The 24,312-nt window shown below is 34.3% G+C and overlaps 2 protein-coding genes and 1 non-coding gene across 3 annotated transcripts; 1 reads left to right on the top strand and 2 right to left on the bottom strand.

The window, feature by feature from the left end:
* Positions 1–539: 539 nt before the first annotated feature.
* LOC103326732 (uncharacterized) lies at positions 540–6,325 on the bottom strand. Its single transcript, XM_008228971.2, has 14 exons — positions 6,027–6,325; positions 5,511–5,608; positions 4,735–4,817; positions 4,425–4,551; positions 3,789–3,852; positions 3,283–3,380; positions 3,089–3,173; positions 2,202–2,325; positions 1,843–1,944; positions 1,626–1,690; positions 1,337–1,418; positions 1,170–1,249; positions 949–1,070; positions 540–803 (listed from the first exon to the last, which is right to left on the bottom strand). The coding sequence occupies exons 1-13, from the start codon at positions 6,278–6,280 to the stop codon at positions 1,013–1,015; spliced, it is 1,320 nt and encodes a 439-aa protein (XP_008227193.2). The 5' UTR covers positions 6,281–6,325; the 3' UTR covers positions 540–803; positions 949–1,012.
* Positions 6,326–11,037: 4,712 nt separating this feature from the next.
* Positions 11,038–11,170, bottom strand: LOC148914250 (small nucleolar RNA snoR137). The gene has a single exon (XR_016123127.1). It is a non-coding gene; the product is annotated as a small nucleolar RNA snoR137 (small nucleolar RNA).
* Positions 11,171–12,143: 973 nt separating this feature from the next.
* On the top strand, positions 12,144–14,253 carry LOC103326734 (acetylajmalan esterase 2-like). The gene is made up of 5 exons (XM_008228973.2): positions 12,144–12,405; positions 12,685–12,858; positions 12,967–13,115; positions 13,442–13,715; positions 13,991–14,253. Exons 1-5 carry the CDS (start codon positions 12,144–12,146, stop codon positions 14,251–14,253), a joined length of 1,122 nt encoding a protein of 373 aa, XP_008227195.2.
* The last annotated feature ends 10,059 nt before the right edge of the window (positions 14,254–24,312 follow it).

Here is a 24,312-nt window from a genome sequence, read left to right as displayed (position 1 = left end):
CGCCATTCAAGAAGATTGCTGCAAGGCCATTGTACAACTTGACGAAGATTGTTCCTCGGCTGTCTTCAGCAGGTTCAACAACCCTTTCTTCCAGCTTTTGTTGAAGGATCATTGCTCAAACAAGGGAGGATCATCACCGGCACCACCAAAAGGAAGAGCATCACGGGCTCCACCAAAAGCATAAGATGTCTAGTTGGGTCTTAGATTAGGCTTAGGCTTCTTTGAGTACAGATTCAAAATAATAAGTACTTTTTTACCATTTAGTCAGTTTTTCTCCATTGTGGCATGTTTTTGTTAGGCATTTTAATCTTCTTAATAAAAATTAGTTTTGTTTAGTTATTTGTTCCATTATGATTAGTTTATGATCCCGAAATTTCAAGGTCGGCCCTTTGAGTTGGGTGCTCATTTTGAAGAGTTTGAAATTACTTCATCCAACATAAACCCTAATTAAGGCAGAATCACTTTTTTACCTCTGAAAATATGGGTTTGTTGTCTTTTTTGTTGATCTCTGAAGTGAAATAATGTTGCATATAGGGGCATTTCTTAAAAACTAGAGCGGCTATATTCTCATCCTCTCCATGACATGTATAAAAGTTCTTCACAGCATTAAAATGAGTATATAGGATGGTATTAGATGTAAATTACATTCCACTTGTTTCATTTACTAAAGAATACCACGTATGTAGAGGGCGGAAAAGATTCACATTTCTCTCCAAAATTTGTTTAAAGTAATGACCCAAAAGATTTCTGGTCCTGCAAGATTGGGAAGCCTCACAACTGCAACAAATAAAAACATTCGCCACCTGGAAAAAAAAAAAAACGATTAATATTTGACAATGGCTAAAAAAACTAAATAAGCAGTACGACCCTATCAGTATATATTTCTTATCTAATGCTTGAAAACTTGTGTCATAATTTGAGTAAAAAAGATGGTGCCACCCGCTATACCTCTGCAACATGATGAACAAGCTGAAGAAGAATTTGAACTTTTAGATTGACTTCTGTGTGAGTATTACACGTATATTCCCAACCCCAACTCTTTTGGATTTGTTTCCACCATCCATGATGGCCTGTTTGAGGACCAAGAAAATATTAAGAAATGGAATAGTCAATACAAACAATAATATTATGTATCTAAAAGAAAGAGAACAAGGGACCAGAAATTTTACTTGTTCATTACAAAGTTGAATGTTCCTCGTGCAGCACGTTCGAGAAGGAGTTCTCTTGCCTCGATTGCAACGCCTTCAGTCTATACGGAGAGAATTTGATAAGAGGCTTATTGCATCAATGGGCAGCTTTTAGGTTTCTAAACTACGTACTCAGCCCTGGTACATACCTCCTCTGGAAACCAAACCCCAGGCTTTGTGCTTCCCTCAAGAATTGCCAGAACAAATGCAGCTGTTGCATTTCCAACTGATCTGCAACACAAATTCTATTTCAGTCACATCTCATTCAAATCCTCCAGTACGTACTTTCACATACATATGTCCACACCACAAATATCACATTTGATATCAACCTTGTAACATTTTACAGACATTTAAAAGAAAAGGGAATCGGGGTGTCCGCGATTGATTTTGGAAGGAAAAATAAACAAATAGACCTCTGGATAACTTAAAACTTACACGGAGAGTCTCTTGTGACTGAATATGCCAACTGTATTGCGCCCATCAGAGCACTCCAAATCAACCTGCCACCCCACCAAAAAGAAAAAGAATGAAGTGAAGTGAATTGCAATGACAAAGATGGTATGAATTATTATTCTTTTCCTCATGTACTAGTAAAAAAGTTGAAGAAGAAGTTGAAATAACTGAAGACTTGATTCAGTGTTTATATCCTCACCCTCATTGATACACGCTCTCCAGCAATACTATCAACTCGTCGGACTACGGGGTCAAACAGGTCAACCATCTGTTGGACTTTGCTTCTGTCTCTCAACAGCTCCTGAAAAGTTTATTCTAAAATTACTTAGGCTTATCATACGAGCTAACAGTTAGTTACTCAAAATTAATGTTGGGTCATTTTGGTGAGAATTTGTTTCTTAATCCTCACTAATTCCTTTGAAATGCAGAATATTGGCAATAGTCAATCAAATCTCATCTCATTTCTTATAATAAGGGTGAAAATCTAAATGCTAAGGCTAGAATTACAATTCTAGATTATCAGAGGGGATGCATGAAATCCCAAATGTCATAGCGTACTGCTGGAAGAAGACTAGTCATGGCTGCCATTCCCCAATTCCAAAAGAAGGGTGAAGTTCCAAATCGAGCACTGACAGTAGGTACTCCTAGGACCTCATGAGTACTTCTTACCTCTGGCAAATTCCTGAAAATAAGATTAGGTTTAGTACAACCCTTGTTTTATTGGAACCAAAGCAGTTTCATACTTTATTAACTGAGCAGATAGACAGAAACCAACTGGTTCATCTAAACAGAATTCATTAAGCTTCAAAAGAAGGAAAATAAGTCCTGATCGGACTTTTGGGAGTTGATTAAAAGATGCAAAAGCATCTCAAGGACAAACTACTATGCAATCTAAGAGTTATTCTGCAATCTATCAAGTACTGCATGGCCAGTAACCCCTCGTGGACATAATTGACAAACTCAACCTAGCTATGAGACAACTTCTTGAGAAGATTGACCTATGAGACCATTATGGTACATAAAACTTATATTTGTCTCCCCTTCTTGCAAGGACCAGAAAATAAAATTTAAACAAAACTTCGGATGAAACTTCTTCGATTGTGTTAATTATCTTTAGTGCAATTCCAGTATAGGGTTGTCAAACATGGTGACTGAAATATTACAATGTCGACAAGAAAGAACATAACTAGAAAACAAATTAGAAATGATACCAAAATATTTGATTGACAAGTTTCTAATGGGGTTTCCTTGCCCTTTCAGAAAATGTGGATGGGGGGAATTGTATACAACTGCATGAGACTTGTTAGGAACTTGGCATCGTCCACATAATGACCCAATTGGTGATAGCCATAATGGTATTACAGGTTTGATTTGTATATAATTTATTGATCATATGACTTGGTGACTTCAAACTCATGCATAAAATATTAGCTTACAGAACTTACAACAGATAAACATCTTTCTTTCCAATTCCTTTTCCAAAGTCAATCGTCAGCATTCCACTATATGGCTTTAGTTTGATCTTTTCTCCTGGTTGAGTAGCCCATTATTGGTGTTAGGCATGATACACGGAATTCAGGAGTCATCAAACACAATAGAAAAGGTGAAGAAGATATTGTAGAACAGCATTGAAACTAACCTTTATTAAATGCAACAACCTCCTCTCCGAGAAGCAAAAAACTAGTGGCTAAGATAGTTGGACCAGCCCCGCCAGTACCCGCTGTGTAGTAGTAGAATCTGATGAGAAGATATTGGCACATATTTGTTAGGCATAGAATTCATGATGACCCATAGAGAAAAAGCACAAACATTCCATGTTATATGTGACTATCTCAATCAAGAAGCATTTCGAAATATCCCAAACATCCAATTTCAAGTTTGCTCAAATTTGAATAACAATAAAAAGACATGGAATGCGACTGGGGAAGACATTGACCACAGAGCTTGAGAAGTGTGGCCAAAAAACGGTTTATTTCGAATATGAAAGATATTTTTAGTAGAAGACACCATTCAATGAAAAAGAATCTCAACCAGAAGAAAAGTCCTATTTGATGCCAACTGATTGGAGATATACTGTAAATGTAAGTTTAAAACAATAAAAATTAAACAATTCTTGGACTTAAAATAGGTAATGGGAATTGCTACCTTAGCCTTTCTGGTTTGCCTTTGCTTTCACTTCTTGCCGCACGAACTAGTTCTGCAGCCATCACTGTCATTATAACAGTAGGAGTCAGCATCTAGGAGACAAGGAATAGTAGATATGACCCCTTTTCACTTTGACACAAGAATACTATCTGACGACACCTCTAATTTATAAGTACTCCTATGATCTTCCATTGGTGTGTTTACAAAAAATTTGGTAAGTTAAATGTGGAATAAAACCTTAGGCATCATGTATTTTTGCCCTTGAGATAATCCAAACCTCACATAGACAAACCCAAAAGTTAGGTTATTACATTAGGAGGTTTAGTTGTTAAATTATAAATGTAAGGTACAACTCATCTGAATTCAAAAAACCCGCTACTCAGAGTATCTCAGCCCAGGCTTTTTAGGTCTATCTAGATCCAGAGAGTAACAAATCTCAGCTACGAACCCAAATAAAAAGGAGCTTGGTACTTGAGATTATTATTCACTTGCATTTTACTTCAAAGAAATATATCTTTGAAATATTATCTGGGACAAACAACTCCATTTGTTTCATTTTAAACACGGTTCAAATATATGCACAAGCAAGTGTACCAAACTTTGTGGACTATAGAACAAAATGTGCTGATGATACACCATTGCTCACTCCGGGATAAATTCCACCAGTTGTTATTGCTGGAACATTTGCAGCTAGCGCTCTACTGTTGAAAGATTTTGCGCGCAGTGAGTAGGCTGTATCATCACAAACATCAACATAGGCTGTCTGTGGAGAGAAGAAACACATTACCAAAGTCATACATTTTATAGTAAAGTTGAGATATATATTCCAACATAAACATGCACGCACACAAACGAAACAAACATATGTCACTTATAATTAAAAACACAATTTTTCTTTTCATGTGGGGGAAGGGGGACAATCTGTGGCCATAGTAACATTCCTCACCTTTGTCTGTAAGGCAGCTTCCAATACAGTACACTTCTCTGCTTGTTGGAATGGCCCTGCAGCATGAACTACAAGATCCACATCTGCAGAGAGAAGTCGCTTAAAAACAAATTTGATAATTACTGTTATGAAACTAAGACCACAAAATACTACATGGACATAAATTATGATCTCTATTATATGCAGTGTTCTCCAAAATGTGATATTGTGACAGAAATATATGAAATCCCAGACACAAGGGCATAGTTGTTCAGTAAATATTGGTTAAGTGAAAAGCATAGAATAGAATACGGAAAACTCTAGAGATAAATGATGTTTCTCTTTGTCCCAACATTTCTTTTTCTTTTGGTCGCTTGTCCCAACATTCATGCTTAATGCTTTCATAGTTCTCAAACCAAAAATCAGAACAACATAACAAAAAAAGTTACATAGGTCAAGCATAAATAGGTAAGAAATTACATATTTTGCCCCCTTATTCTTTTTTCTTTAACCTAGGTGCAGAAATAGGTGCTTGTGACACATGGACTACAGAAGACTACCCAAAATTTTGCAAACGAAATTGGATTCAGTTATTCTTAAATTATAAAGAGCAAAATTTCATTGGTACTCTTGGTTCATACCAGGAGTACAAAGAAGACAATAAAAATAATGGGTAAAGAATCAGCCAAGTACAAAACTGATACTTATTTGGTGAAACCATTCAATACCCCAGTATGGGAAACCAGCTGAAATTAAATCATGGTACCATGGAAAAAGAACTTAGAAGAATCATTCACCTTTCAGAGCTGCTTCCAATGATTTTACATTGTCAATATTTACTTCAGAGAACTCTGAGTTTCCCCCGAGTGTAGCCACCATATTAGCTCCTTTTTCCCTGTGATGGAATCATAATTCCAGAAATGTAGCATCTCAAATTGCCAGCATTCGTAATCAGATATGACCAAGGAGATGTGAAAAACTAACACATTTTCAAGAGCGTATTTTACCAGAAGATTAATATTGTTTAACTTCATGTCATCTAGCAATTGATAACTGATATTTCTTTGCTTTATGAGAAAATGAGGGAAAAGATGCTACAAGTTCCCATCAACACGTTTTATTACAAATTTCTATCTGGGACTGGAAAAAATTTCTAAGTAGTTCTGCTAAAGATATTAATTTTAAACCATTACGTTTTTTCAAACAATTATCATTTTATTTTCTCCGCCATGTTTTCTCAAAAACCAAACAAATATGAGACTGTATGAGAGAGAACTGGGTTCTTTGTTGGGCATAATGGTAAATTTGATTACCTGTTTCGACCGCCGACGAGAATTTGGAGGTCGGGGCAGAGCTTGGAGAGGGCAATGGCAGTGGAACCTCCGACCCGACCCGTTCCGCCCAGAACCAGCACCCGCGAGTTTCGGGTCTTCTCAGGGAGCTGAACCCTGCTCCCAATTTGGGCCTCTGCAGAACTACTACTAGGAGAAGAAGTGACCGCAGCAGTGACATTACAAAGGCTCATTCTGCTCTTCAAATGCATATACACTGAAGAAGCTCCCGCCATTATTCTCTCTCTACTCTATCACAACTCCCAAAACCCCCCTTCACCCTGGCCTATCCTATCAGTTTTTATCGTTGGTGATGACGTGGCACTTTGTGTGCCTAATAATCTTAATTTGGTTTTTTTCATTGATATTTAAGTAGGTCTCTCCATTTTATTTTATTGGATTAGGTCTTCGGTTTGGTTCGACTCATGTGAATGGGAATTCGATGTGTTTTTTTATGCACTATTGTTTGTAGCGGTGTGATTTTGATGTAAGTGGATTATCTGTTATAAATCTTGGGTGGTAAACATGAGTTTTTATCATAAACATAACTAAAATTTATCCCCTGAATTTATAAGAGCACTTTCAGCGCTTGGGTCCAGCCTGGGTAAAAGGCAATTCCAGGCCCCAAAACCCCTTAGCGAGCAAGGTCTAGCTCGGGCAAGGGTTGGGTCCCATGAGCCTAGCAAGCCCACATGCAAATTCAGCCCGAGCTGCTGCAAAATGACACAATGTTGACGTCATAATGACGTCAACAACCAAAAAAAATTGAAACAAAATTGAAAAAAATACCAAAACTTCCATAAAAAAAATTATAAATACATAGTCATATTCTTTATTTCCCACACTAAAAACTCTATACAAATTCATCCCCTCATATCTCATGTGAATGGTAATTGCCCTTGCCCTTTAGGATGGAAATAAAAAAGGTAAGGACTACCACTATTTATGTGAATAGTGCATTTGCCTTGCCCTTGCCCATGCCATTTGAGGTAGAGGTGCTCTAAATGTCAATTTTTATAAAAACTTTCAAATGTAGCAAAACTCTAACTTAAATAGACTAAAATGCCCTCAAAATTAAAATTATCATAAACCTAAAAGTCAAAACTTTTTCTTTTAATTACCAAAAAAACTAAAATTAAAAACTCTTTCTTATTCGCATTGGTTCAAAGAGGGGGGAATGTAGTTGATTTTTTTTTCTCGCCCGTAAAAATTGATTATCTTTACAAACTTTTTGTTGGTCCGACTTCTCTTTACTAATAAGAATATATAAGTTGGGCAAGGAAGAAACTTAGAATGATGAGCGGCAGGGAAGTTGCGTCTAGTGAATAATAGTGACTATTTAACAACAAAACCAGACATAATCCGAAGTATTATATTAACAAGAAAACAATCGACCAAATTAATTAGCTAAAGTATTCTGTATATGAAGGAAAATTTTGAGTAGCAGAAGTGTGGCAAGCTTATGTTTTTTTTTTTTGGCAGACAAAGTGTGGTAGGCTATATGAGAAAGTTTAAAGCTTATGTTTGATTTGCTTGCCTATATGTTGGTTACTGCAGAAAGAGTCTGCAGCTGTTAGCAATATTATCATGTGTATTCCAATTCCTAGTTCCAATCATGTTAATGAAATGAAGAAGGAAAAACACAGAAAAGGAAGAACTGGTTTTGTTTTTTAGGTTTTTATCTGGGTTTTAAATTTAAGGGCATTTAAGTTTTTTTTTTTTTAATTGCATTTTTGCTATCTTTGAATATTTTTTATAAAAACTGACTTTGATGAATTTAAGAGGTAAATTTTGGCTATTTATGATAAAAATTCGATAAACATCTTTATGTTGCAAATGTGGGTTATGCCAACTGGCCAAGACAGTGACCCGCCCATTTGTACCAAAGTTTGAATCCCCCTCCTATGCAAAAGATTAATTTAGAGTGTCACTTATATCAACAAAAAATAATAATAATAATTAAGATTTGTGTCTATGTATTGAAGGGAAATTGTACTGGGTGCTTACTTATGTTGGCCTCCTTGTAGTAGCGTGACTTTGTTATCAGTTGATGGGAGATTTTTCAATAAGTATTTTATGTTAAGGATTGATTATATACTTCTAATCTTGATCATTGAGTTGCATTCATTAAATGTGTTGGTAGTCTTTTAGATGAAATCTAACAACCAATATTAAGTATGTAATCAGCACTCATCTATCTAAGTAGGGCTGGAGCCTGACCCAAAATTTTGAGAAAATTTATATAGGCCAGCCCAATCATAAAAGCTTGGGAAACTTTTGATACTTATATAGGCCAGCCCAAATCTCTACCCAATCGGCCATATCCCCAACAAATTCAAACATTCAAAAATCTGGAACCAGCTGGTGCGAGCCTACCCCGAATTCTTCTTTTTTCCTTTTTCTTTCTTTTCCTTTCTCTACTCAACCTCCTCCTTGACTTTTTTTTTTCTTGTTATAATTTATTTCGAAGATTGTTTTAATGTATAATTGGGAAAGTATGTTCTTCTTGAGAATATAGTTGAAGATGTAGAAGTAAATTATAGAAGTGTTTAATAGATTATATACAATTTATGAATTATCATTAAAACTACCGAAATCTTAAAAATTAGTCTTGGTCATTTTTGAATCATGAGTCTGTGCTTATGAGTCTGTGCTTGTATGTAACCAATCCTGAATACTTATGGGAGAATGTCCCATTAGTTAATTATTCAGTTGTACATACTTCTATGTAAACATCGTAATCCTATTTTTTATCGTAGGGCTATGTTTCAGACGGAACGGATCGAAAACAAGCATTCCAAATTCCGATACGAAACTGATATCAACTTCTGATGCCGATTTCGAAAATTTGGAATAAAATTTTATTCCAAAACATATTTTCGGCAATTTCTGAGTTCAAAAATTTAGGAAATTCCTCAAAATCCATACTTTCATAAATATCGGATATTAATTTCGGAAATCTGGGACTAATAATCTCAACAAAAACAAACAAACAAACAAATAAATCAGAAATTTGGGACTTTAGATATTTTATACTAATTATTAACTCTGGGTCCTCATAACTTGAAAAGACTCCAGCTGGGCATTCTTTAAAAAGCCCAAATCAAGACTATCTGAACGTAACTAGAAAGAAGCATTTTATAGAGGAGAAAAGTGTAGTTTTTCTCTCCTTTACAACGAAATATCCCTCAGTTGACCAAATAAAAAATAAAAAAGATCTTTCATTGTACAGTTTTTCTTTTCCGAATTTGGTGAGGTGAAATTGATGCTTTGGGTTTGTTTATTACAACACTGTTTTGGCCATTAATTAAAATATAATTAAAAGTCTTCACTACTAAATTCATTAAAATAATAGCAATCTCAAGTAATTCGACCCATTACACGAATCATATTCATATCAATATCTCTTTCTCTCTCCACACTATTATGGTCAATTTCGCAATATTGTTTCATGATTAATCCTATTGTCTAATTTTTCATTATCATGATTGAGAGTTTGGTCCCTATTTGTGTATGATTAACTATGTCAACATTCTAGCTTTGTTAGTGGGGTGTAAAAAAAGTATACACATACACTGTAACCATAAAGAGATCACGCACACACATCAAATACAAAATGGAATACTACATCTCCCTTTATTTAAAATATATGTGTAGAAGGAAAATTTACATATCCCGAGTATATACGCATCATTCTTTCTATTTCTCTCATTATGTGAATGATGTGTATACATCCGTTTCGGTTATATTTTTCTCATATAAAAGATCAATGGGCTTCGGCTCTGATGCTTCTGGGCCTTATGACTAAGTACGTGGGGAATGAATGGCTTTTTGCAGTGTGAATATACTTGGAGAAAATTTATCTCTCCTCTTCTAAGTTGGTGCAACTTCTAGTGATATATCCAGTCCCTACATACAGGGCTGGAGAGTCGGTAAGACAAGTGCCAATGTTTTGAATGCGAAATCTACCAGAAATCTGGCTTTTAATTAAAAGGTCCCCTGGGAGATCAAAATATCCATGTGGCTTGGCTTGTCTTCTTTGTAAAAGGACAACCACTGATTGATAATGATTAGGGGGTCAAGGGCATATGGCAACGATGCTGCCTACCATTTCTGGCTGGTACCGTTGTCTACAACATTAAGGTTCCAATCAAAACTAGCGTTAGATTATTTATTTATTTATTTATTTTGAGATATAGCGTTAGATTTATTAGAGAAGGGATCAAGCAATTAGTGAAGATCAAAGCATACCAAAGCATGCATGGATTAGGTCAGTGCGTGTCTATCCCCTTACACCAAGGTTTAAATCCTCATTCTCGTATATTGAATTAATTTAGAGTAATTTAGAGTGTAGTTTGTATTCAAAAGAAAAATACCCATTAATCTTGGAAAAGAAAGGTTCCAAAACCCTTACAAGGGCGACAGAGTATGCGCCTTGTAAATTTTCTTTTATAACCTAAATTGCATGAATTATCCATGTGGTGTGGTGGGTCATATGTCTTTGTTACTCACGTGGTTAAAAAAAACTTACAATAATATAAGGTTTTTAAAAATAAAATAAAATAAATCATAAATGGTCCTTGATGTTTGCAAAATTATCACATTTTGTCTTTTATTTTTTTGGTAATATTAATGATCCTTAAGATTACTCTTTCTGTATCATATTAGTCTTTTCTGTTAGTTTTCGTCCAATTTTTTATTAAATTACTTACGTGACAATGTATAGATCCCACATATCCAATGAGATACACATGGATTTAAATGAAATATAATATATTTTAAATATTTTAATACTTAAAATCTATAAATAAATAAAAACAAATATAAGTTTTAATAAACAGATTAAAACTTATAAAAAAAATAAAAAATAAAAAAGAAACATGCAGCCATCCTCCCACTCCCCTCCATCTCCTCCTTTTCCTCTCCTCTCTCTGTTAATCATCACTGCTCGCTTATTTTCAAAATAACGAAAACCCAAATGGAAGATAATAAAAATTGTACCAGGAGACAGGTAGCACAGTGCAGAGCAAAAAAACAAGCACGGTGCTGTTTAATACTGGTGATTTTTAATATATGCTTCGGAAACTTGAACATCCCCAACCAATCGAAATTTATAGAGAAGCAGAAAAATTAATTCACCACCTTAATTGCTTCTGATTAATGAAAATTTGAAATTGGGTCGGAGGGGCTGCGTGAAAATTGGGTGGGAGAGAACGGAGACCAGACAGTGAAAGATTAGAGGGGTAGGGAGGGCGGCGGAAGAGAAGGAAGGAGGAGGTGCAGATTTTTATTTTTATTTTTTTCTTTTAATTTCGAATTTTTGTTATAGATTTTATATGTTAATTTTTTTACTTAAATGGCGTTCATGCCATTATCTCATTAGATATGTGGGGTCCACCTACATGTCAAGTAAGTAATTTAACAGAAAATTGGACGGAAACTAACTAGATGGACCAATTTGATGTATAAAGAGTAACCTTAAGGACTATTAATGTCACAAAAAAAAAACATTAAGAACGAAATGTGATAATTTCGCAAACCTCATAGACCATTTGCGATAAAAAGCCATAATATAATACCCTAATGGCTACATTCGTCACCAATCTCAGTCCAAATCAAAATTTCCATCCAAATTCCGACAAGGGAAATTTTTATTACCACCTCTAGGAACCCCCCTAAAATGAAGGGTCCCAATTTTTTAGTACGAAAACATCTGTATTTTCAACTGAAAGGTTTCTGTTCTATTTCCTATGTTGGTTTCACAGAATACGCCATGGTTGTTCGGAGTTCGTTGGTTGTTGTATGATATACTTACTTTGAACATTTTGGAAGAGGTCGTGTTATGACAACTGTTAGTATGGGTTGTGATATATAATTCGTTTTTAACTGTCAATTGTGATTTAAATATGAGCAAAGCCATCAGAAGCCGTTGATGCAAAGTACAGAAGTTGGTTAAAAGTCAAGTCATCATCTCGCAGAAGAATACAACTATATTCTATTTATTCAAACTAGCAAAAAACAGAAAACTAGTTTTTCCCTATAAATATAGTTGAGGTGGTACATAGGGTTTCAAACAACGAAGTGCTTCGATCTTCTGCAATGGCTACCACCCAAGAAAACATCTATGTCATGCTCATCATCAGCTCCTTGTCTCTTTTGCTTCATCAACATTCATGCAGTGCACACTCGCTTATGCAATGCAGATTGAAGGCAATGTATCAACTGGGTGACTCGATTTCGGATACCGGAAATTTGGCTCGTTTAGCCCCTTCTATGACCTGTAATAAGCCCCCTTTTGGGCAAAGTTTCTTCAAAGCAACAGGCAGATGCTCTAATGGAATGCTCATAATTGATTACGTTGGTAAGCTATAAGTTTGTTTGCTTTTGTTTTTCTTTATTTTGTTACGTGGAATCATAACTTGAGAGCTTTTTTTTATTTTTATTTTTTTTGAACTTATCTCAAGACAAATTAAAACTATTTACAAAGTTCGGACTCCGATTCGTGTTTCGAATTTCGGAGTTTGTGGTCCACAACAAACTGCGAAATTCGAAACCCCGAGATCCAACTTCACAAGAAGGAAGAGAGTTGGACAGATATTGTCTTTTACCTAAACCATTAAACCTTGTTTACTTTTCACAGCGCAAGCAGCTGGTCTTCCCTTTCTTGAACCCTATATGAAGAAAGAAGCCACTCTCCGTAGTGGAGTGAATTTTGCTACGGCTGGGGCTACTGCTTTGCTTTCGAATGTTCGTGTACATTCCTTGAGTGAACAACTAGTTTGGTTGTCCACATATTTCAATGGAAGCAATGCAGGTTTGTCTCCCGTATAATAATTTAATTTAATTTTTAATTATACATATACACACAACTATTTTTATAGCTATACTTAAAATGTACACTTGTTTTTGGTCATGTTTGTAGATCGTTTTAAGAAGCTTGAGAGGGCTTTGTTCATAGTGGGAGAAATTGGACTAAATGACTACATTGCTTCCCTGAATGTGAAAAGTATTGAGGACATAAGGCATAACATGGTTCCAGAAATAGTGCAAGCCACCATGGATGCTGTTAAAGTAAGTTTCCTTGCAACCAAATTATTGCACATCATTTAATTCCTTTCTTCTGATTGTTATTTTAAACTTTATCCTGATTATTAAAAAATTTATTTGATCTCCTTCTGTTTATTTTTATATTGGAAGGTATTCGTGGACAAAATTATGAAAGTCACATTTATGGATCATATTGTAGACCACATCTCTATTATAATTGTTCGATTAGAAATGTGATAGATCGTCTATAACTTTACTGTTTTTCATATATAAATGCAGTCCATGTAGCAATAATCTTATTCCATTTTGTGATTATTTGAGCTCTAATTATACGATCTTCTTTCTTCCAGATGGTCATTGGTTATGGTGCTAGGGCAGTGGTAGTCCCAGGACAATCCCCAATGGGGTGTTTGCCAATGCTCCTTTCGCGTTTACGCACTAATGATACAGCATCGTATGATGAGTTTCAATGCCTAACGGGGTTGAATAGTATTTCAAAGTCTCACAATCACCTTCTGAAACAAGCCATTGAAGCCTTGAAAAATGAGTATTCCAATGTTTCCTTCATATACAGTGATTATTATGACGCTTTCACATGGTTACTTCGTAATGCACATCAGCTAGGTAAGTCTCTTTCATCATGCAAATTCTTAAAAATCGAAGGATTATATATCAATGATTCAATCATATTATTCGTATCAAATTTATTGACTACTCTGCGGACCAATCTCTCTAATAATGGTAGACCCCACTGATATATGTAGGACTCACCTATATTAGAGAGGTGATCAGTAATGCAGAGCTAGTTATATTATGTATATTTGGTGAAGATATATATATATATATATATATATATATATATGGTTAATTAATGTAAAATCTCTGTATAAATAAATTAGGGTTTGATGCTATGGACAAGTCATGTTGCGGTGGTGAGGACAGAGCATGTGGAGCTCCTAATGCACCAGTTTGTGGTAATCCGGATAGGAGAATTAGTTGGGATGGCGTTCATATGACGCAAAAGGCTAACAAGTATATGGCACAATGGGTCATCCGAGACATCTTCTCCAACCTTAATTGCACTACATTTGATTTCAAATTATTTTTTAAGCACAAAAGATCATATCTTAGTGATTTCAGGCCTTTGGATAAAAGATCATAGATAAAAAAAAATCTGTTGGATCAAGACAATTATCAAAGCCCAACTGAGATCGTGCATGCCAATTATTTTCGAAGAGGCCAACGCTTTAAATGTTTTATATAGTCTCCAAGAGAAGGAAGAATGCCTAGATTCCGATGATTAATGAGGCAAAGGATCTTCTGAATTTTTTAACCAAATTACATGCCTAGCTCTAGACATGGGATTAAGTCAATTTAACTAGAGCATATGCGCTCCCAACTCTGCATTCGAGTTCGAATTTCTCCCCCGTAAACTAGATTAGATTAAAATAGAATATCATTTGTATAAATAAAAAAATTACAACTAGCAGCCCAAGTGCAAACATAGCCAACTTATGAGCATCGGCAGCTAGTTTGGCTATGCCTCTCTTTTCACCTACGCTCTCTTCTTAGCCACAGTTCTCAACTTTAGTTTTTCTCTTTGCAAAGTTTTAGATCTATGCTACTTGTAGTTCTTAGTTCTTAATTATGCTAATTTCAAATTTCCGATGTATTAGCTCTCCTTCTTATAGTCTAGTGGATTTTGTTTTGATGCAAATCTTTTAATTTATGCAATTTCAAATTATGCTCATTCCCATGTGTAGATTAGGCCAGTTAGTCCCGTAAATATCCTCATTATATTTAAATTTGGGTTTGAATAAATCATATTGCATTTTATACTCCCATGCTCTCTTGCTTTAGTTGATTTTTTGTTGGTAATTAAAAGCCATGTTTTTAAAGGCATTGAAAAGAAGACATGCTTGTAACCCGAAACCAAAAACAAAACAAAAAAACTCATGCTAAGACGAGGTTTCTTCGTGAGATTTCAGATTCTAAGACGCGCACAAGATCTTTCACATGCATGCATTTTCTACTCATGACATTCTAGACCAATGGTGACACACGCAAACCCAAAGGACAAAAAAAAAAAGCACAATCAATGAGAATACAAACTTTTTATTGCAGCCTAGCTACATGTGATTATTAAGGCACAATCAATGAGAATACAAACTTAATCTTACAAAACCATGGATTTTGCCATCCAACGGGAATGTAATCTGGCAATATCTCAAGCCAATCAGATACAGATATATGATAAAAATAAAATGCATGACGTTGTGTGATTGGCTTAAAAAGTGTAGGTTTATTTTTCTCCCATATTTGTTATATTTTATTATGAATGTGTAGCATCCCAATATATTGTTTGGCTTTGTGTGTTGTGCAAGAAACAAAAAGTGTGTTTAAGGTAATCTATGAGATTAGGTCGTAACAACATGAGATACAAGCATTTTCGTAACACCTCATCAACATAAGTAGTGTATCGTGTGAAACACTCACCTAATTACTTATTGAAAATGAAAAGAAGAAGAAAGAAAAAAAGTAGCCATCACTGGGAAAAAAATATATATAATTGGGAAGTATGATTAATAACTTAAACTATATCACGCAATTAACCATTAAACACCCATGAAATTATACAGTTAAAAATCACCCTTCATCAATATAAATTTCTTTCCCATATGCATCTTTTATAGCTTAAAATTGTAAAAGTTTAGAATTAATGAGCAAAGATCTAAAAATATTTAACTGATGCGACAACTCGCACAATACAAGTTAAACTTACCTTTGTATAGACTACATGTGTACTTTTAATGACACTATGTTGAGAAAAAAAAATAAATGAAAAGAGACCGATCAAAGTTTCTTTGTTTTTGTTTTTACACAAGCAATAATATTATTATAAATTAATCTAATTTACGAAAAATGGAATACAAAACTCACTTTATGACTAACAAGTCTAATCCACATTTGCGCACAAATTCAAGTTAGTGGATGTACAAAAGGGTAGGATGTTCATCCAACGACAAAATAGAGATAAAATGAGAAGTGTCAAAAAGGTAGGCTACCGAATTTTGTGTTCAAAAGGAGAGGAGAAGAAAAAACGAGAGAGGGAAAGCAAAGCAAAACTTGAAAACCCTAATGGCTGGCTATTCATGTAAAATGAGAAAGCGTTTGGGTTTTGGGTTGGTGGAAAACGCAAATGCAGAGGTCATAACAATTCTGTCAAAGTCACGAGTGGAATAGAATCAGGTGGATTCACCTCTCAACTTGTTCGAGTCTTTGGGATGGGCCCCATAAATATATTTCATCTTTCTGGCACCACTCATAGAGATGGAGCTGAAAGCAACGTCGCATTGCATGCCAAAATACAGCTCCTCCTCCTACCACACGGTGCGCGTTTTATGTGGATTTATGAATGGAAGGAAGGAGAGGAAGAAGCTTGACCAAGTGAAGTGATGAAAGCCAAAATGATGGAAACAACTGGAATTTTAAATGGCCTCTTGGGACATTAATATCTCAATAGATACTCAGATATTAAATTTGCACTTTTGGTCGGTTGGTTGTTCATCTACTTTTTAGTACTTCTTACCTCGAATTCCTTATCCTTTTTTTTCCCTTTTCACTTGAAATAAAATAAAGATGCTGCAACCGTAAATTAGGTCAGTTGACTAGATCAATTAGTCCGCCTTTTTTGTATTCAAGTTTGAATCTCCTTCTTAAAGTAATTTAAACGAAGCAAAAGGGTTTGCAACTTCTTATTTTCCTTGGTACATCTCTAGATTGCAATAGAACTAATTAAATGGGGCCCATATAAACATGTTGAAATTCCATGATAATCCGTTCAATACGAAGACGAACTATTAGAATTGGCCCTGTATATATAAAAATACAAATTACCATTGAGAAGGAATATTTTATGTTTGCATTTCAAGTCAAATGGCACTTTTTTCCTATAGGATGTTTAGGTATTAGGTAGTGGCGGTGCCACAAAGGCGTAATTGCACCTCCCTTCTAGAAAAAAGACTTGGAGGTGCCGGTATTTGGCTCTCTATTGGTGCCTCAAAGAGGTTGTGTTCTTTAGTTTCATGCGTAGTTGCATGTTTATGTTTTTTTTCTTTTTACTTTAAGTTATGACCCAAAAAACGTCGTTTTAGACCAAGCAAAAGAAAAATCACTCGAGGCATAAGAGAGTGGGTCAAGGTCTAGTTTTTTGTTTTCTTCTTCAACAACCTCCAGTATTTCTTATGTTTTTTTTTTTGGGGTTTATTTATAATAATAATATTATTACTTTTTTTTTATATATTATTATTATTATTTTCTGATTTGACTTTCTCTTTATTCGTATAATTATAATTAGTAACAAATTTGAGGAGAAAGAGGTATACACGGTGCACGACTCAAGACATGATCAATTATAATTTGTTTGTCTAATTGATAATTTGATATCAATTTTTTCACCATTAAATGTTGCGTAAGCCGACCATGCACTGTAGAGAGATGAATACCGCACGCCATTACATGTTGGGTTACTATCATGCAGAAAAACAAGTTTCCGACCAAAAAAATTCAGAATTACTTCATGATCCTTGTCGTCTTTAATCTATTGGTGATGACTTTATGCATGTGGTAATGCTCCTTTGGCAAATTTACCAACCGAAAAAAAAAGAGAGAGAGTTTGTTTTCGGCAAAACACCTTTGTTGACTAAATAGCATCACTATCATAGAAATGCAGCAAGTTGCAAGTTTTTAACACGCATAAGGTAAAAAGAAGGGAGACTTTGGAAAAATACAAATGAGAGAGAATGCGAGTGCGATTTGTTGCTAGCAAACAAGGAAAAAACAATTGGAGAAAGAAAGATAAATGTGTCTAATCAAGACATGTCACATTGGTTCGTCATCAGTTTATGTCACTGCTTACCGTATTATACTCTCTGATTGGCATAGGCAGGTCAGCAGAGATGCCCAACTGGTCTGATACAAGCTACCCAAATCTTCCTAAATATCCAAGAAAATCGCACTTCAAAGCTCTTGTTAGTGCATTATTACACCTCATTTTCATGTTGTTGCCATCATGATTATGACAAGCTCTAAATCATGACCCTGGAGTTATTTCAGCCTTTTTTTCTTTTTTTAAATTAATAATATTTCATCTATTTAGAGACTTTTATACATGGTAATTTGGATGAAATTGTCTGAAAACTAATGACATATGCTAAATTCGTGATTTAAATTGAGTTTTTGGGATAATTCAGCTGAAAATATAATCTACTGTTTAAAAATCAACTATCATGATCGTTCAAGGAGGTATTCAACAATTTATCCTATAAACATGACAAGTTGCCTCACTCTTCACGAGCATAAGAACCTTATAGTTTTAAAGATAAGATGTACATGCCCAAAAAATGCATATAGTTCCTAATATAGGCACCTAAAGATATTTTATGATTGGAAATATTTTTGCTCACCATTTTAACCAAATGTGTACTCTTATCATCATTCTCAACACTTGACACGTGTTCATGGGCCTAATCATAGTTAACTCTTTGTTTTATATTTATGGAACCATAGTTATGCTCATAGACACGTGTCAAGTATTGAAAATGATAGGAAAGGTACATCTTGAGTTAAAGTGGTGAGCAAAAATATTATCTTTATGATTAAGTTGAAAAGGGTAAAACGAAAAATACTCTTGAGAAACTATAAAAAAATGAAAGACGTGGATTTATAGCATTAATGCTTTTGAAAATAATTAACCAATAATGAGAACACCATTTTCTTTTTCGATTGAAAGAAACTTCTCATTGAAACCCAAACAAAAGTTCGTTAAATAATCTTTTAGCGAAAAAAACAAAAACAAAAACAAAGTAGAGAGAGAGAGACAAAAAAAAGTTTTTTGAAGAAATAACCATTTCACTTTCCCCTCTTTCCTTAAATGTTTTATTTCATTAAATTTATTTTTATTTCTAAATAAAATCATATTTCAAGGAAAATCATATTTCAAGAATAATATTTCATTATATTATTGCAATGAATATATTCGCATGTGTATAGAGAGAAGAATGGAGTTGCTGACTGTCTTGCCAACTTGAGCTATAACTTGGATCTGGGATTGTTCATTCTTGACAAGGCTCCAAGTTAGGTCAGTTCTTGTATAGCTGATCTAGGGTGTTCACCCCCCTTCCTATTTACCTAAAAAAGGCAGAGCATACGTTCTTATTTCAGAAAAAAAGAAAAAGAAACATAGAAGTCCTTTCAATTGGCTGTCCAATAGTAGTAAAGTTCATGAGTTTATACATGTCCACCATAAGTTTTTCATTTTTTGTTGGATCAGTTTTGTGTTTTTTTCTTCTTCTGGGTATTCATGTTGTGTTTGTGTGGTTGTGTGCCATGGGTATTCGCGATCTAGGGTTGATTTCTTTTTTGGAACATGTTTAGATTTTCTTGTGGTGAATCTTTCAAGTTTCATAGCTTCATACAATCGATGTTTCCTTTTGTTTCAATTTAACTTTTTTTCCCTTCTGTTTTGCTATTCTGTTTTCCGAAATTTCTAAAATTATTTTTTCCAGTCCAATTCAAAGTAGGTATAACATCAAACAATAGACTCAAAGTCTGATCCAGTCTTAACCAGTCTAATCCAAAATACAAAGTGAAATCCAATCATATCCTATCCGTGCCACCAAACGAGGCCTAAAGTATTTTATTGCATCCATTATCATCCCTCACCTTTCTCACATATCCTCACCCTAAAAAACTAAAACAAATAAAAACACTATGAATGGTCATACGACTGTATACTTTTCCATATTTATAAAATTTAAAAAAAAAAAAAAAAAAAAACTCATCCGAATATCACATCAATATTATTTTTCTCTTTTAAAATTAATTGATTTTTTTGGTCAGACATGGTCACATGTGACCATTATTTCAGTTCTCTAGTCTTCATGCACTGTATAGAATTTCATGATAAGCCCACTACACACGGCACAGACAAAAGATGGAGTGGCTTGGCTGGCTTTCTTTTCAACCCCATTGATTTTAATTAATTAATTTATTTTATAACTATCACCGAATAAAAAAAGATTACATCAAATTAATTATATCCTCACAAAGTGATTTATATCCCAAAAAGAAAAGCACGCTATAAAAGTAGTGACAAATAAGAGACACGTCGTCGTTGGCTAACAAGACTGGTTGGCTTTTTTGGATCATTCAAACTTTCAACTTGGTTTGAGTTGCCGTGTGATATGAGGGTTTTCATTGGTCAAATCAGGTCAAACTTTTATAATTAAAAAAATCTGAAATGGGGACGACAAATATATATGTGATTAGCGTCATGTCAACAACAATTAAATAATTTTAAATTCAACAAGCTGCGTGCTTAACTCTACTTTTATGGTTGATTTTTATTTTTCCGATACAACCGATACTAGGGAAGAAAAATCGAACTTGGAATCTATGGTTGATTTCATTCGGTCAAAAACTCTACTCTGCGGTGGTCATGTTTTACCTTTCATATTATTATGTCTTGTGTGAGACTTGTAATTAAGCACTGAAATTTTATGTTTCTTTCCTTTTCAGAAATTTTGTTTGGTTGATCAAATAAATATAATAAAGCTCTCTCAAATATATTTGAGGATATGTGAGGACAATAACATACCAATCTAGATGGTTTGATTGCAACTTTTTACTCTTGTTGACTGAAGTCCAAACTGAGAGTTGTAAAGGCCAAAAAGTATAACTTACTTAACCTTTCTTTTTCAACTATGTTGCGCGCAAAAGATTTTTTTTTTTTTTTTTGTTTTTTGGCCAACAGAGTTTAGCCGAGTGAAAAGTAGAATTGAGCAAATTAGTTATGTCCGAGGTTGAATCTCATAACATCATGATACTATGCGTTTCGTGCTGGTTCCCAAAAAAAAATGATTATGGCTTTTTTATTTGGTCAAAATATACATCAGGTCAAAAAGTTGACACGCTAATTAGCATTAGTAATTTGGTTTTACTATTTAGTGGATATTTAGTAGGCACCGACCCCAACACTTTATGAAATCTTTTTAATTATTGACCGAATAAAAAAATATATATATTGAGCACGTGCCTTAAAAGTGTAAAGGGCACTCGATTTCTTTTATTGAATAGTCAACCAGTACCGTTGTCCCATAAACAGAAAATGAATGTACGGTCCTGATCGTTTATTACTTTGACCCAACACCCTGTACCGTCGAGATCGACTAGAAGATCTCAGCAAATAACGCGACACAAGCAAAATCTCGTGACATTCGATAAAATCGAGCCGCAATAGCGTCGGTCACGAGCAGTTATTGGCGTTAATAAATGTGGCTTCAATTTAATGTTATCGTTTATTTTTATTTTATTTTTGGTGTGTGGAAAATAATTTTAAACTTGACAAACGGGAACAATAGCGTAATTTTAAACTTGAGCACTCTTCTTCATTTTCTGTTTTTTTTTTTGTTGGAAAAGAACCTTTTCTTGTGATTTCTAATGAAATATTTTAGTCTTTTAACAACAACAACAACAAAAAACATAATATTGGAAATTTACATCTTTTTATTAATTATTAAAGAAGGAAAATTCGAACTTAAAACTTATTCCAGTATTTAAAAGAAAAGTACTATTGGGCTATGTACTTATTAAATTTACACAAATGTGGTATCGATTATTTACTCCATCTGACACTACTAGACTACCTTTTTCTTGAAAACCCTAGCCTCATCTCTCCCAAAAAACCATCTACAAATGTTTTCACTTTGAGGGGGAGGAAGAATTCTCCCTTCCTTTCTTCTCGTCTTTCCCCTCATTTTCAGAGATAAAATGTTTCCCCTATATATCTTCGTTTTATTATGATTTTCCTCCACTCATCACAGGCTGATGCGTCTCAGCGTTGAATCTCCACATGTTTTTCAGTGTCAAATCTCAACCACCATTCTTTTTTAGGTTTCTTTATGTTTGGAATAAGTCGCAGAGACTCTTTGAGTTTCATGTGTATTTTTCACATCTCTTTTTATGAGAGCTTTTCACATATCCTTTATAAAAGCTTTCCACCTCTCCTTTGTGAGAACTTTCCACATCTTCTTTGTGAGAGTTTATTTGTATTGTTATGACTTGATTTTTTCAAGCTTTATCTCTTTTTGGTTGTTATGAGTTTGCACTCTTAGTTGGAATGCTTATGCCAGAGTTTCTTTGATCATGCATGATCATTAGTGGAGGAGCCCCAAATTATCTTAATTTTGATGTTAGATCGCTTAGTTATTATAATGACTCTTTGTGACTAGTTTGTATTAGCCTTTTGTTGGTTGAATTAAGAATGCATTCTCATAATTTCTCAACAATAAAAAAAACTACCATATAAACTAGATTTTGTGTCAAAATGCCACATAATGTCAAGATTATTAGAATTTTTGTTTAAAAAGAGTCACGTGGCCATTATTTTGTGTCACCTTACCACTTGAAAATCTTTTTTCTTGTCAGATTTCCACCTTTTTTTTTTCGGGTTACCAAATTATAGCCTCAATAATATTCAAGCTTTGGGGAAAGGTTTTCAAGAAACCCTTTTTTATTTTATTATTTTTATCAAATAACCTTGGGGTTTGAAACAGCATTGTATAGGCTTTCAGAAACTAATTTCAATTTCAAATTCAATTTTCATGATCATTTGATGGAGTACTGATTTTCAAATATTGTAGGATTTGACAAACCATTCTTCAATATCATAATTAGTTTTTTTTAAAAAAACCCTAACAACTCTCTCAGTCTCAATAAGAAGAAGCGTCATTGTCCTTCCTCCCTTATCCTTTATTTTGTTTTGGTTAGTGAATAAGTCTATTGAGACTTTTTGAATAAGAAGCCCCTAATGACGATTTCTTTTAAGTGATGCTTAGTTTGAAGTTCCCTATCACCTCTTTTGAGCTAATTCCTCAGTTAAATCATTCTCTTAAAACCATCTCTCTACAACTTCTCACATTCTCTAGATTTAATTCTACCTTGCATTTGAAGGAGAGTTTGTTGCAATCTACTTGATTGGTTTTTGCCATGTTTGTTTGGTTGACATAGTTGTTCATTGTTATGCACAATTGTATCGCTAGAAACCTTGTTTTCCTGAGATCATAAGAGGTTTTGCATTTGCTTAAATGCTAGATGTTGTGGCTAGGTTGATTTTGGTACTTCATCAGGTGGTGACGGTAGGGTTCATTTAGGCTCCTGTGTTATTTTAGGGTTTTGCTTATTTTAGGTTTATGAACTTTATTTGAGATTATACTTAATTGTAGTGATGTGGGGCTAATAGTTGTTGATGTGTCTCCTTTGGTTTTGCTTTTTAGCATGTAATTAGTTTTGTTGCCCTTTTAGGCTCGGTGATTTGGATGTTTGGTTGATGTCTTAGTTGTATTGTTGAAAGTTATCTAATGAAGTTGTTATTTGATAAATAAAAAAATTATTGTAGGATTCATGATTAAGAAAATTCGGGTTCTTGTATTTATTGCATGATTAAAAAAAAAATGGAAAGGATAACCACAATAATTTCAGCCTTTAGAGAACAAAACCATGTATTTATTTTTGTAATCCAAAACTCTTAAAAAGATCCAAAATCAGGTAATAATTGTGATCGAGTTTGGGAGCAAGTCTGTGACCATGAAAATACATGGGCCGCTCATGGTTGTTCATGAAGCTGTAATTAAAATTTTTAATTTGAAATTGAATTAAGATTTAATATAATTTATGAGCTAATAATAATATTTTTTTTATTTAAAAAAGGGAAGTTTTGGGCAGAGGAACAAAAATACAAATAATATAAGAAACGAGGAAAACGGTGAGGAAGTACTCGTTGTGAGGTGGTAGCTTTACAGTGAGGCTAGCTGGGTCTTAGCGGGAGCCAGCTGGCAAATGTACGGCGGCGTATACGCAACTACCGTCGCCGTTTCCACTTTTCAGAACGCAGCTGTCTCCGAATATAGCAAACCCACACAAAACCAGACTTTTTTTTTAATAGGAAATAAATAAATATTTAATTGGAGAGAGAGGCCAAAACCCTTCCTTACACATTTTTTTATTTCGATTTTGCCCTTTTTCTTTCTCTATATGGCAACTGGGTCCTAGCACCTCATGCAGTCTGTTGGCCCTGGTGATGGGGTGGCATTTTGGGCGGTTTCGTTCTAGTTTACCAAAAATGCCCCTTTGTCATGAATTAATTAGTTTGGCACGTTGAGGT

The sequence above is a fragment of the Prunus mume genome, unplaced genomic scaffold, assembly GCF_029339155.1.
Source record: "Prunus mume cultivar Tortuosa unplaced genomic scaffold, ASM2933915v1 scaffold27, whole genome shotgun sequence".
Taxonomy (NCBI): domain Eukaryota; kingdom Viridiplantae; phylum Streptophyta; class Magnoliopsida; order Rosales; family Rosaceae; genus Prunus; species Prunus mume.
The sequence above is the reverse complement of the archived record's forward strand: the minus strand, read 5'-3'. Positions and strand labels throughout refer to the sequence as shown.

Coding starts and splice junctions, on each gene's coding strand:
- LOC103326732 (XM_008228971.2), bottom strand. CDS start 6,280: ATGGCGGGAGCTTCTTCAGTGTATATGCATTTGAAGAGCAGAATGAGC. Junction 3,174..3,282: donor GGTTGTTGCATTTAATAAAG/GTTAGTTTCAAT, acceptor CTACTCAACCAG/GAGAAAAGATCAAACTAAAG. Junction 1,071..1,169: donor TTCAACTTTGTAATGAACAA/GTAAAATTTCTG, acceptor GTCCTCAAACAG/GCCATCATGGATGGTGGAAA.
- LOC103326734 (XM_008228973.2), top strand. CDS start 12,144: ATGGCTACCACCCAAGAAAACATCTATGTCATGCTCATCATCAGCTCC. Junction 13,116..13,441: donor CCACCATGGATGCTGTTAAA/GTAAGTTTCCTT, acceptor TCTTTCTTCCAG/ATGGTCATTGGTTATGGTGC. Junction 13,716..13,990: donor TCGTAATGCACATCAGCTAG/GTAAGTCTCTTT, acceptor TAAATAAATTAG/GGTTTGATGCTATGGACAAG.